Source organism: Schistocerca serialis, chromosome 3 (assembly GCF_023864345.2).
Source record: "Schistocerca serialis cubense isolate TAMUIC-IGC-003099 chromosome 3, iqSchSeri2.2, whole genome shotgun sequence".
Classification (NCBI taxonomy): domain Eukaryota; kingdom Metazoa; phylum Arthropoda; class Insecta; order Orthoptera; family Acrididae; genus Schistocerca; species Schistocerca serialis.
The window spans coordinates 769,904,772-769,918,033 of record NC_064640.1 but is presented as its reverse complement, the minus strand read 5'-3'; the positions used below and the strand labels follow the sequence as shown (position 1 = coordinate 769,918,033).

General features: G+C 42.3%; 1 protein-coding gene across 1 annotated transcript in view; it reads right to left on the bottom strand.

Moving 5' to 3' along the window:
• The window catches only part of LOC126470611 (inactive phospholipase C-like protein 2), a 725,325-nt gene that overhangs the window by 229,300 nt on the left and 482,763 nt on the right, over positions 1 to 13,262 (bottom strand). Inside the window, exon 7 of the mRNA XM_050098565.1 lies at positions 111 to 314. Within this exon, the coding sequence (XP_049954522.1) occupies positions 111 to 314 (204 nt within the window). The remainder of the gene's footprint in view (positions 1 to 110; positions 315 to 13,262) is intronic.

Below are 13,262 nucleotides of genomic sequence, written 5' to 3'. Positions count from 1 at the left end.
ATTACATGTGTGTTAATTAGTATATCTGATTAATTTTATATTTAAATGACGTAGGTACTCATACTTAACGGAAAAAATCTAAAACATAACGAGCGAAACAAAAAGCTTACTTCTGACAGATCGGCAGCCACTGCCGAGCGCCCGGATGATTCCCTCTACGCCCGTATCCCCTCTCAGCTGACCCTCTGAAAGGAATGAATTCTGGCAGCTGGAAATGTAGTAGTCAGTAATCGGTTTTGACATGTCCTGCCATAAAACGGCATGTGATGGAGCAAACACGTCGCATTCTTTCGATGTCAAATATCTTGCGAGACCTGAAACAAGAGCGCAATTAGCAAAATTTGAACTTTTCTCAAAAAATCTGTACACAATAAAAATAATTCATAATAGCATTCAAGAAATGTATTCAAATTCTGAAAATAAAGACTGCAATAAGTATGCACTGAATGGGTCAAACTGCAACACTCACAAGTTTTGACGCTACAATATTGATCTTTGACACGCTAGAATAGAAGGTGCCACATATAAAAGCCGACTTTCTTTTTTCATATGTGTGAGATCACGTATGTCAGGTAAATTCGCATCAAAAATTTAGATTCACGCATTTTACCTATTAACTAATCATGCAGTTCTTGTCGTTTCTCTTTTATATTCTACTGATGGCATCAAAACTTATGCGTGTGATTTATTAGGTATTTCGACTTTAAGCGCAGCTAAAAAGGTAATTAATACTATATAATCATTTGTACACCGCATTTGCGTCTTCCACAAACGTTGACTGTAATATCCTACCTAGGTCAGACAATCGCTTACCTCATTTCAGTGTAAATCTCCATGAATAAAGCGATATATATAAATTTAATTTTGTAAATTGACGAGTGCCGTGCATAATGCACTTTGTAGCAACTCGACAATTTTGAGCTATAGTTATGCATTCTACAAATTTTGCCAACTACATATGGTTTGGAAATCGTTTACCTTTAAATGCAGTGTGATTACTTACATAATCAGTCGAATTTTTCTACCCTTTTCCCTTGTTAGCTGGTTTGGTCTAATGATGTTTTTGAAAGTTTAACGTGGGAAATGTTCTTATGCAATCGACTACAATGGCGTAATAGAATTTTTGCGCATATTAAAACTGTCATATGTAGTAACATTTAGTTTCCCATTTCAACAACGGACAAAGTATGTTGGAGACTCGAAGTTCCTAGTAGCTATGGGTAATCAGTAAATTTTTTCACGGGTCTTTCGCTTGTTACAAAAGAAAGTCACTTGCTTGGGCATTATTCGCTGCAGTTCTTAGAGGGAACTCTTAATTCTTGTGGCATAAGAGTTTAACAGATCTATAAATTAGATGAGAATCAGTAGGCTGGGTTTAAAGTTATTTATTTGCAGCTCAGAAAAATATTTCACCAATCACAATGGGCTACTGTGAATACTATTCTTTTTCAGTGGGTGAGTCAGTAATATTTAGTAAGCCGATGGAAACCGCCCTGAATGCTGTCAGACTACTGGAAGCTATTGCAAGGGGGTGTATTGCGCTAGCTACCAAGAGACACATACCAGAGATACCAATGGCACCTCAGGTACTTCCCTCTGCCGTAGATACCATCTATTCTCTAGAAAATGCAGGACCCATCATCACTCTCCGTCTTGACTGTGAGTGGTGTGTCAGTGGTACTTCTAGCTGCCAAGAGCAAGTGACGTGTCAGTGCAACGTCTAGGTACCCTGTACAATTAGCACAGGGACCAGCGAGACCCAGCCTCCTAACTAGTAAGTCTGGGGTTCTGTCGAATATTGTTTAACATTCCTTCCGTTGCTGTAGGTATGCTTGGACTGATTACAATAGTGGTGTCATCTGAAAAAAAAACTAATCCTGTTTGTTGTTTGTAGGATGGAAGGTCGTTTACGTGTATGAGGAACAAAAGCGGACATAAAACTGAGCCTTGGGGAACGCCATTCATGATTTCTCTCCAGCCATAATAATTCCTCAGACTACATTGGTCAAATTACGAAGTACAACTTTCTTCAATCGTGTGGTTAGACATGACGTTATCAGTTGGTTGGCTGCACCGTCAGTTCCATAAAACTTCTAATTACGAGTACACAGTAGAATACTTAGAGAAACTCTTCAGAAATCCAAACTGTGATATGCTGCGGAAATTGTTATTGCTCAGGTGAGGTACTATTTTTTGAAAATGGTGTCACTAGTTAAACAGACAGGTAGCTACTGACATCTCTCCTATCACCTTTCTTAAAGAGTAGTTTAACAACGGCATATTTCAGTCCTTTTGGAAAAAGGCCTAGTGATGCATTACACATTTCAGATAAAACAGTATTTAATGTATGGGAACATATCTTTAGTATTTTGTGGGGACACAATCAAATGCAAAAAAATGGTTCAAATGGCTCTGAGCACTATGGGACTTAACAGCTGTGGTCATCAGTCCCCTAGAACTTAGAACTACTTAAACCTAACTAACCTAAGGACATCACACACATCCATGCCCGAGGCAGGATTCGAACCTGCGACCGTAGCAGTCGCGCGGTTCCGGACTGAGCGCCTAGAACCGCTAGACCACCGCGGCCGGCAATCAAATGCAGATGAGCTTTTATTTTTGAGAGAATATACACTGAAGCGACAAAGAAACTGGTATAGGCGTGCGTATTCCAATACAGATATATGTAAACAGGCAGAATACGGCGCTGCGGTCGGCAACGCCTATATAAGGCAAGTGTCTGGCGCAGCTGATGGATCGGTTACTGCTGCTACAATGCCAGGTTATCAAGATTTGAATTTGAACGTGATGCTATACTCGGCGGACACAGTATCTCCGAGGTAGCTATGAAGGGGAATTTTCTCGTACGACCATTTCACTAGTGTACTATGAATATCAGGAATCCGCTAAAACATCAAATCTCCGATATCGCTACCGTCGGATAAAGATCCTGCAAGAATAGAAGCTTTTGTAATGTGGTGTTGCAGATGAATTCTGAAGATTAGATGGGTGGACCACATAACTAATGAGGAGGCACTGATGGAATTGGGGAGAGAATAAATGTATGTCAGAACCTGACTAGAAGAAGAGATCGGTTGATAGGAGACATTCTGAGACATCAAGGAATCATCAGTTTAGTACTGGACGGAAGCATTGGGGGTCAAAATCGTAGAGGGAGAGCAAGAGATGAATACAGTAAGCAGACTCAGAAGGATGTATGTTGCTGTAGTTATTCGGAGATGAGGAGACTAGAACATGATAGAGTTACATTAAACCAGTCTTCGGACTGAAGATATAAGTCTTCCCACATTGGACAGACAGTGCGCACTATCGAAGATCGGTGCCGAGAACATCAGAGGCACACTCGACTTGGGTACCCCAACAAGTCGGCGGTCGCAGAGCACTGTTTGACCGAAAATCACGAAATGGACTACCAACATACCAGGGTATTGGCACAGACATCTAAATACTGGGACAGCGTCGTGAGAGAGGCTATCGAAATTTGTACCAGGGACGGAATCATCAACCGAGATTGCGGCTACAGCCTCAGCAGGGCATGGGAACCAGCACAGAGTCTAATTAAAAAGACGCTCAGCAAAGGAAACGAACGGGCGACTAGGGCGGACGAGGCAAGTACACCGACGCCACCACAGACGCTGACGCCAGCGTCTCACCGACATCTGACGTGCGGGCGCGTACCGCGGAGAGAACGCCTCTCGAGGGGAGGGGATTTAAGACGGCCGCCCGCCCACAGGAGCTCAGTTCGTCAGCGCACCTGACGATGGCGACGTGTCTGACCGCCGAAATATTGTGCCCGTTGGACACTATGGACCGGCAGTACACCCGTGGACTGTTCGAGTAGATAAATAAGTTGTAGCGTCGTATTTCAAGGAGGAACCCAAACATTAAAGTCTGGACAGGAGCATGTATGGCAATTTTGCCTCGAGTTTAGAATAATAGTTGACCTAGCACTATATACCTAATAGAACAGTTTGCAGGCACCCTCTATGGCATGCAGTCTCTGTAGAGCAACGTCTAAAGGAGCAGTGATTACTGTTCCATAGGTGTGAAACAAAGCAGACGGCTAAAGGTAGAAAGATTCTAAATTTAAACAGGTTTAGATGTCAAAAGAACAATTCGTAAAGCTTTCAGAAACTGTCGTAACAGAATCTTCTCGAATTATCACTCACAAAACCAAAGGAATTTTGGTCTTATGTAAAAGCTTCCAGTGCCACAAGAGTTTGTCTCCAGTGATGCATGATATAGGAACTGAAATTGAGGATAGCAAAGCAAAAGGAGAAATGTTCCTTGACAAAGGAAGATTCAGGAGTACTGCCCCGGTTTGAGTCCTGTACGACTTCAAATTTGAGTGATAGGGAAAAGTTGCATTAGTCGTACCACAGCCTAAGTCGTACTCAAGTAATATTTCATCCCACATTTATAAAATGCGATATGAAGTAGTGTAAAACTGAACTAAATAGTCGAGCGAGTAAGCAAACACAACTGAGCTGACCGCTGGCCATCGTGGACAGAAAAATAATTAACAAATCAGTTTCTATTACTGCGTTTATTATATTCTCTCACTACTTTGTACTTAATATGATGATAAGGTAACTGTTTTGTGTCATATGTATTTCTTTGGCACTCTGTCATTCATTTAAACATAATCAAATAGCAAAAAGCCTTGAGGTTCTGCGTGAGTTCGGGTTTGAAACGCTAGACGTCTCACTGACTCACTGCCTAAGTTGTACCTGTGGAGAATTCGTTAATCGTACCTGTCCGATTTAGGCGTTGATGAAAATTACGCACCGGCTAAAAACTGTTTCACCTGATCCATATGATGAAGAGAGCTTACAATAAGTGGAAGCAACTTACAATAAGTGGGAGGCCGAAGTTGGATTTAATGAAGCATGTGGAACATGTAATATACCAAGGCCTACTCCCACTCGTCAGACTTCAAATTTTGAAAGACCTAAAGATGTGACAGCAGAGATGAAAGATGAATTAGCACAGTATATAATTAATTTAATGTCCAGTTCCTTAGGAGTAACTATTACTGAAGTAAGGAAATTGCTTAGGAACTTACTGAGAAATATCATCTACCGCATAGCTTCAATAAAGAAAAAAAAGCAGGTAAAAATAGTATTACAGGTTTATGAAAGAACATTCCACTTCGTCCTTGCGAGTTCCCGAAGCAATATCGATGGCAAGAAGGAAGGGGTTTAATAAAGAGCGTATTATTGAGTTCTTGATAAACACAAGGAAATACTGGATAAACATAAGTTTACTGCTGGCTAAATACGCCAAAGCGCCAGAGAAACTGGTATAAGCATGAGTTTTCAAATAAAGAGATTTGTAAACCGGCAGAACAAGACCACCAAACCCCCCAGCCTTGCAACGTGCTGTTCAGAAGAGATCTCTGCCCACTCGTGTTCTTACCGATTGATGGACAGCCCTCCAGGATTCATGGTGTCCGTTCTCAGCAACAGTACTTCTGGCATTAGTCGAGTCCGTGGCACGTCGTATTGCGGCACTTCTGCCTGCTCGCTAGGGCCCTACACGATATTAGGCAAGTGTACCAGTTTCTTTGGATCTTTAGTGTATATAGCGCAGATGAAATCGCATTATCCACATTTCACAAAACGTATAAAGTTATTGCCCGAGAAGGCAAACACAAAGTGGACGCAACCAGAAGCTGAGACAGGGGTCTTACAACGGCATGTGTATATGCATTGAATGCAACAGGCAAATTCATACCTCTGATGTTAATACTTAAGCGACAGATGGATGGATAACATCAGAATTGCTTGTCCTATGGCTAGAACATTTCATAAAACGTACAAAAGTAGAAAAAAAGGACCAGATACGAATTTTGATTTTACTGGATGGATATAGCATACACACCAAAAATTTAGAGGCAGTTCAGCTGACTCGTGATTATGGTATAATCATGCAGTCATTTCCTGCTCACACGAACACTAAAATTAGCTACAATGACGACGCACCGTCATGGCTACGTTCAAGTCGTGGCAGTGTCATAAAACAAGCTAATATTGCAGAACTCCTACGTAATGCATATCCCAGATTAGTTTGAATGGACATAGCACTAAAAAGTTTTAAGGCAACAGGCTTGTGGCCATGTGACAGAAATGTCATCAAAGAAGAGGACTTTGCAGTTACCACTGTTGATATTGTTGTTGAGTCAGACCAAGAGTCGGTCAATGAAACTGAAACAACAAAGCAGAATTCTGGGCCACCTAACGTTGCAACACCACTCAATGATCAGCGTGGACCTTCTACAGTATCTCAAGAATGTGGACCCGAAAACCATGCTGCAACAATTGTCACAATTAACAGCCGCCGGCTTATGTGGCCGAGCGGTTCTAGGCGCTTCAGTCTGGAACCGCGCTGCCGCTACGGTCGCAGGTTCGAATCCTGCCTCGGGCATGGATGTGTGTGATGTCCTTAGGTTAGTTAGGTTTAAGTAGTTCTAAGTCTAGGGGACTGATGACCTCAGATGTTAAGTCCCATAGTGCTTGGAGCCAATTGAACCAATAACAGCCAATAAATAAAATCTTACTTGAACGTTTCATCTTCTATCAACAGTTATCAAGAAAAATACGAAACGACCTAAATTAACAATAGAATTAACATCAGGTCCTTACAGATAGGAAATAGAAGCCAAAGAAAAGGCAAATAAAATGACCTAAAAAGGAAAGAGATATATGAAAACTTTAACAAGAATAAAAAGTAAGGGACAGAGTCTATCGGTTATGTTAGCTGTGTAAGGAAGATCGAGAAGTAACATGAATAAAAAATAAAAGACGGAGTCTGTTGCTCACGTCAGCTGTGTAAGGAAGGTCGAGAAGAAGAAGTGATTCAGTGTACGAAATATGAAGTTTGGGTACATGACCTATGAGCTGTCGTGAAAAGTAAAAGTTATAAATATTTCTGTGATATTTTTGTTCAAACCAACTAATTTTCAATATGCCAATTTAAGTAGATTAATTTGCTAATAACAGTTTTTTGCGTCCTATGTGTCATTTCATTACGTGTAACTATACAACTAGCATTAACTTTGTAGTTTATAATTTATTATTGTGATGTTTTATTACAGTATTACATGCGTGTACTGTGTTTTTGTTGACTTCTTATCCTAAGTACTACTGAGGCTATAGGGGATACGGATTAGGAAAACAGTCGCCTTCTCGTACCGAAGGTGCAGTTTTGGAAAAAGGCTGACCTAGCAAATATAATAACCTCACACTTTCCGCAGACGACTCAGTTACCTATACTGAAGTACTATTTAAAAATAAAAAAGTTGTACAAATGTCCTATCAGATCTTGATAAGATTTCAAAATTGCTTTAAATGTTTGGAAATGTAAAATTGTCCACTTCGCAAAACGCAAAACAGCAGCCAATGGCTACAGTATCAGTGACCCATAACTGGAATCAGTCAACTCGCACAAGTACCAGGGTGTAATAGTATGTGATGACATTAAATGGAATGATCATACAGGATCACTCGTAGGAAAGACAGGTGGAAAACTTCGGGTCGTTGGTGGATAGTGGGAAAATGCAATCAGCTTATAAGTGAGAGTACTTACAAAACAACGGTCCGAGCCATTCTAGAATATACTAAATATAACTTACAGGGTATAATGAAGATATAAAAAGAAGAGGCAGCATGAATAGTCACAGGTTTGCCGGACCCATGGGAAAGCGTTACTGAGATGCTGAAATGTCGGAACGGGCAGACACACAGAGATAGACGTCAACAGTAATATGAAAGTTTACTTACGAAGTTTCTGTAACCAGTATTAAGAGAAGAATCTAGGAGCATACCACAGACCCTTACTTATCGCTCCTACAGGAACCGCAAAAACAAGATAAGACTAAATACAATTCCCACAGAGGCATTTAAAGACTCATTTTTCCTGGGTTACACACACGAATGGCACAGGAAATAACCCTTGCACGAGAAACACTGGTATATATTCTCTGCCATTCACTTCACAATGGTCTGCAGATTAATTAAGTAAATGTTTGCGTTTGTGGCAGAATAGACCTCCTTAAGCAGAGAAAGAGACAGATAGATAGATAGAGAGAGAGAGAGAGAGAGAGAGAGAGAGAGAGAGATAATGAGGCGAGGGGATTATGAGGACTTCTTACTCACAAAGCAGAGACAGTCAGTCACCTTCGACGTTGCTAAGTTAGGAAGTGTTGCTGAGAGCAAAAATGGAGAAAATTGCATTCCCAAGGAAAAAATTGGCCATCAAAAGCATCGTCATTACATGTACAAACATAGGCCTCGCATACTCTATCTGCAAACATCACCTTCAACACCTCTGGGCCTCTACGTTTTGGCGTCAGATGTGAGATCCTTGTCTGAAGCTGTAACAGGATTCTACTCTCCAGGCGCAACTCGCGGCATCAACATGGAGTTGGGTGAGTGCGGTGATTTTTTGTGTGTTTTTGTTTTATTGCAAATATCGTGGCAGGTTCGTGGGTCTTTTACCAGAGGTTAAATTGCATTGTAGGTACAGTATGGAGCACGTCAACTCAGGCAAATGTGTATGTATAAATATAAGTGATAACTTTCGCTTGGATATTATGAGAAATGTCTTATCATGAGAAGAGGGTATTTGGTTCATTGTATAGGAGTATACAAGGTGTTAACCACGTATAGCGATTCAAAAGGTGAACCTCAGAATTGTCGAGAATTAGGTATGGTACTGTTACAATTAAGTGTCCTTCTATTTGATTTTATTTTTCCTGTTGTTGCTGTTTCGTTATATTGACTGAAAAGGGTTGTTACCACAACGCCAGAGTCTGACTTCTGAGTTCCACTTTTCACCATTTGGAATGGGCACTGTAGTTTGTTCTAAGCAAATGGCTTATTATATTTAAGCATATACTGTAGTTAGAGGTGCTGGGACATTTAACTGCCCTTGTCGTGGTCTTGTTTTGTTCGAATCATTTGTTGGGTTTTATGCAGTCGGTAGAGGGTCAACCATGCCGTTTACAATATCACAGGGGCTAACCTGGACGAATTTCATCAGCTGAGGTAATTCATCTGCAAGACGACATTCGTACATGTCTGAGGGAATAAAAGCTGAGGAAAGGAAAAGAGCTTTGCACCGAACAGTTACTCCAGAGTACACGGGGAAGAGAGACAAAGAATTTTGCTGGTGGTTAGGTAAAATCGAGAACGATATTCCGGTCGGAAGGATTATGAGGACTTTGGAGGAGCTTGAAAGAAGGAAAAGGATAGTACTGGCGCGGATGCAGCAATTAGTGACGTTGTGGAAGATGAGGGGAATAATATAGATTGGTTGATTTGGGAGGGGGGACCAAACAGCGAGGTCATCGGTCACATCGGATTAGGGAAGGGTGGGGAAGGAAGTCGACTGTGCCCTTTTAAAGGAGCTATCCCGGCATTTGCCTGAAGCGATTTAGGGAAATCACGGAAAACGTAAATGGTCTCTAGTGCTGTACCAGCTGGACGAAGTAACTGTGTACTGTACCGAAGTAAATTACTGCGTAGATAGCAACATAAGTCATTTAAGTGTGTGGCTAGCAACATGGGTTATGTAGGTACAGTAGTACGTACCCCACTGACTGACAATGGATATTGTTTAGAGGTTGTGGAGTCTGGAATAGTTCTCAGAGAAATGCATGTGCCGAAGATTTTTGTGGCGTCTAGACAGCAACTGCAGACAGTAATTTTGTTGTAGATAATGTGGAGGATACATAGAAAGCTATCGATAATGTTTATTGAATTGCAGACGTCGTGGGTAACGAAGTGGTACAGACGCTATTATTTCAGAAGGACGCAGATTCGCCGCCAACTGTGTTGGTGCAGCCACTTCGGGAACGGGGAGGGGGTAGGAAAAGAAATAGGAAACATGATTGGATGGTTAATGATCAGGTTTTCAAGGTTAAATCCCTACAGGACTGAACCCTTGAATATCGGGAGGTTCGCAAAAGTGATGACTCTTGCAATTTGGTATGTACTAGAGGTAAGACGTGGTGCCATGCAAAAACTGACATTCGGCGATGCACAGTCGAACGTGGGGGAATATTGTTCCAGCTGGGGGGAGGGGGGGGGGGGGAACTGTTGCCAGATACTGCCACAAGGTTCGTCTGTCATGAAGGGCAAACCGGTTAAACTGCGAACAAAATCGATAAGGTTTAATGCGCATGATATAGTGCCACAAGGCACAAGGAAGTTGCTTTGGTGAGCTGGGGTACATACAAGCCTAGCATTGCGAGTGCAATTCAGTCTCTGATTGGCACAACAGTGAGAAATCGTAAGCGGAACTACCTGTTAACTTACTGCGTGGTAGAAATGTTTCTGGGTTTCGTGTGAGCATAGTTTTAGAGGCGCGTTTTCTAGAGAATGTACCGGAACAGCGGGTTAAGAAACGACCGGATAGACAAAAAGAGATGCCGACCATGATAGATCAGTGGATTCGCACCAATTGCTGTTAAAGAAGATTCATGAACGATAACTTGTTAAGAAAGGCACTTTTTCAGTATTAGTTTTAGTTTGTTCCATATTTATTGGCGGTAGTATTTGGTAGGTATGGTTGGAATACGTTTTTCAATTACTAAGAATGAATGATGTTGTAGGTTCTTTTCTTGTGCTATAACACACTGATGAAATTTATGACGTGCCCTGAAGTAATTTTCTGTGTGGTGATAAATAAGAGATCGGAACGATTTACGGCTCCTTTGACATTTGCCAATGGTTACTCGAGTCGTTAGGACTCGGGGTTATAGGTGTATTCTGTTTTGTGTAATTTTGTGGGTAATTGGTTAAGCCAATTTACTCTGTTAGTGTTACTCTTCCTTTCTTTCTTTCGCTTACGCCATAGTCCCACAGCGATCGCAGGGTCGGCGTGGTTACAACGGATTTGGAAATGTTAGTTTTTTTTTTTTTTTTTTTTTTTTTTAGGGATGGCCAGATGCCGTTCCTGCCGCCACCCCATACCCCCCAGGACGGAATCAGTGTACCCCATCTGTCTGGAAATCGCGAAATAGTGCGGACGTGTTTCAAATGTCTGCGAAACGTGTAACTGAGGCGGAACGTGGGGACCAGCCCGGTATTCACCTGGAGGGATGTGGAAAACCGCCTGAAAATCACATCCAGGCGGGCCCGCACACCGGCCCTCGGAGTTAATCCGTCGGGCGGATTCGATCCGGGGCCGGCGCGCCTACCCGAGTCCAGGAAGCAGTGCGTTAGCGCTCTCGGCTACCCTGGCGGGTTCTGTTAGCATTACTCTGTTAGTTCGTAAATGGACATTAGAAGATGTTATCGGCGACGGGAAAACGTACAGACTAATGGGCTAGTACTGTAGGCTAAGTACGTAGTCAATAAACCTTGTGTGTTTGTGGGGAAAGGACCGTAAAACTGTCTGTTGTGTGGCTGTAGTGGTAGCCCAGGGGTTGTTATTTCCGATGTTTTTTAAGTTAAGCATTTGGGACCGATATTGGCCGGTGAACTATTTTAGCAAAAGAAATTTTGCGCATGGGCTACTGGTCTTAAGAAAATTGTACTGTACACAATTATCAATTCGGGAATGTACACTGAGGTGAGAAAAGTCATGGGTTACCTCCTAATATCGTTGCGGACCTCCTTTTGCTCGGCGTAGCGCAGGAACTCGACGTCGCATCGACTCAACAAGTCCTTGGAAGCCTCTACAGAACTACTGAGCCTTGCCGCCGTTATAGCAGTGCATAATTGCGAAACTGCAGGATTTTTCGCACGAACTTTCCTCTCGATTATGTACCATAAATGTTCGATGGGATTCAGCTCAGATGATGTGGGGCCATATAATTCGCACCAACTGTCCAGAACGTTCTTCAAACCAGTCGCGAACAACTGAGGCCCAGTTACGTAGAGCATTGTCATCCATAAGGATTCCATCGCTGTTTGGGAACATGAGGTCTATGTGATGCGTGCCGCTGAGTTATTTGGCTATCGATTCTCATCAACGATAGTTTCAGCGCTAGTTGCGTGACAAGAGGGCGCGTTGAGGTCGCGAGGACGGTGTTTTGGCGGGCTTCCGGGACGCGTCAGTATACAATGCGATACACGCCGCAGCGGAGCCGGGTTGTGGGCTTGTTGAGGGCGGGAATGAACCAACGTCGACATCAGCGGGGCCTGACAAAGTGCTGTCTAGCGAGGGAGAATCAATCCACTGCGGCTGGCGTCCCTAAGGTTTGGGGTTGCGGAGCGGGAACTACTACTACTGGTAACATCATAGTCAAGTATCGTTCCTGGAGAATTTGTCAGCTACTTTTCATAAAACTCACGTTGTCGTGTGCTGAAAGGTTGAGGTTGCGCGGGATCTTGAGCGGGTTTGCTTAGAAACGTGTTAGTCATGGTGTATGCTCTTGAGTTGAGTCTTGGTGGGCAAATGTAAAGCCTTATGACTAAAATTAACAGGTGTCGTGCATCTGGGCTAATACTGTTTAGTACCGAGTAGCCATTTGCTATGTACTTAAACTCACGTGTGCTTAAAAACATCTAAAACGGAAGGCCCGTAAAACTGTCTGTAGTGTGGCTGTAGCGGTAGCCCAGTGGTTGTTATTTCCGATATTTTATAAGTTAAACGTTTGGGACCGACATAGGCCAGTGAACTATTTTAGTAACGGAAATTCTGCGTATGAGCTATTGCCGCCTAGTTGAAATATTCCCTGGTGGTGTTCTTCTTACGGCCATCATTAACACGTTCTTGCAGTACTGCCATATGCGTTGACTGAGTGTAATTTGTCGCAGTAAAATAATTTGTCTAACGTCCACTCGCATCTCTGTTTAAGCTATTATCACTGACTACTTTTCAGAAATTTCACCTGTAATGCTGCAGAATTTTAGGAGTTATTCATTAAGAAGTCGTAACCTTACGTCTGATTTGCCCATATCATTTCATGTAACCGGCTGAGCTTACTTGTAACGGGGTGTGTCGTCAGCGCAAAGGCACTGGTTAATCGAAATATTTTTTTCATGTGCTATGAGGGTCGAGGCCTATATTTGAGAATGTCCCGTTAGACGATTAGCTTCATTAATTCGTTAGTACTTTGAACTGAAACTCTTAAGCACCTGTCACTGTTCAGGAAAATTGTTAATCTGCCAAGTTTAGTGGCGGCTATAACAGTGAAGTTTGTTTTAAAAAATTTTTTTTCGTGTTAAATATGGCCAAGGACCGGATCAAAAAAGTTTTGACGTATTCCTGAGGTTAAAACAGCTAGTGCC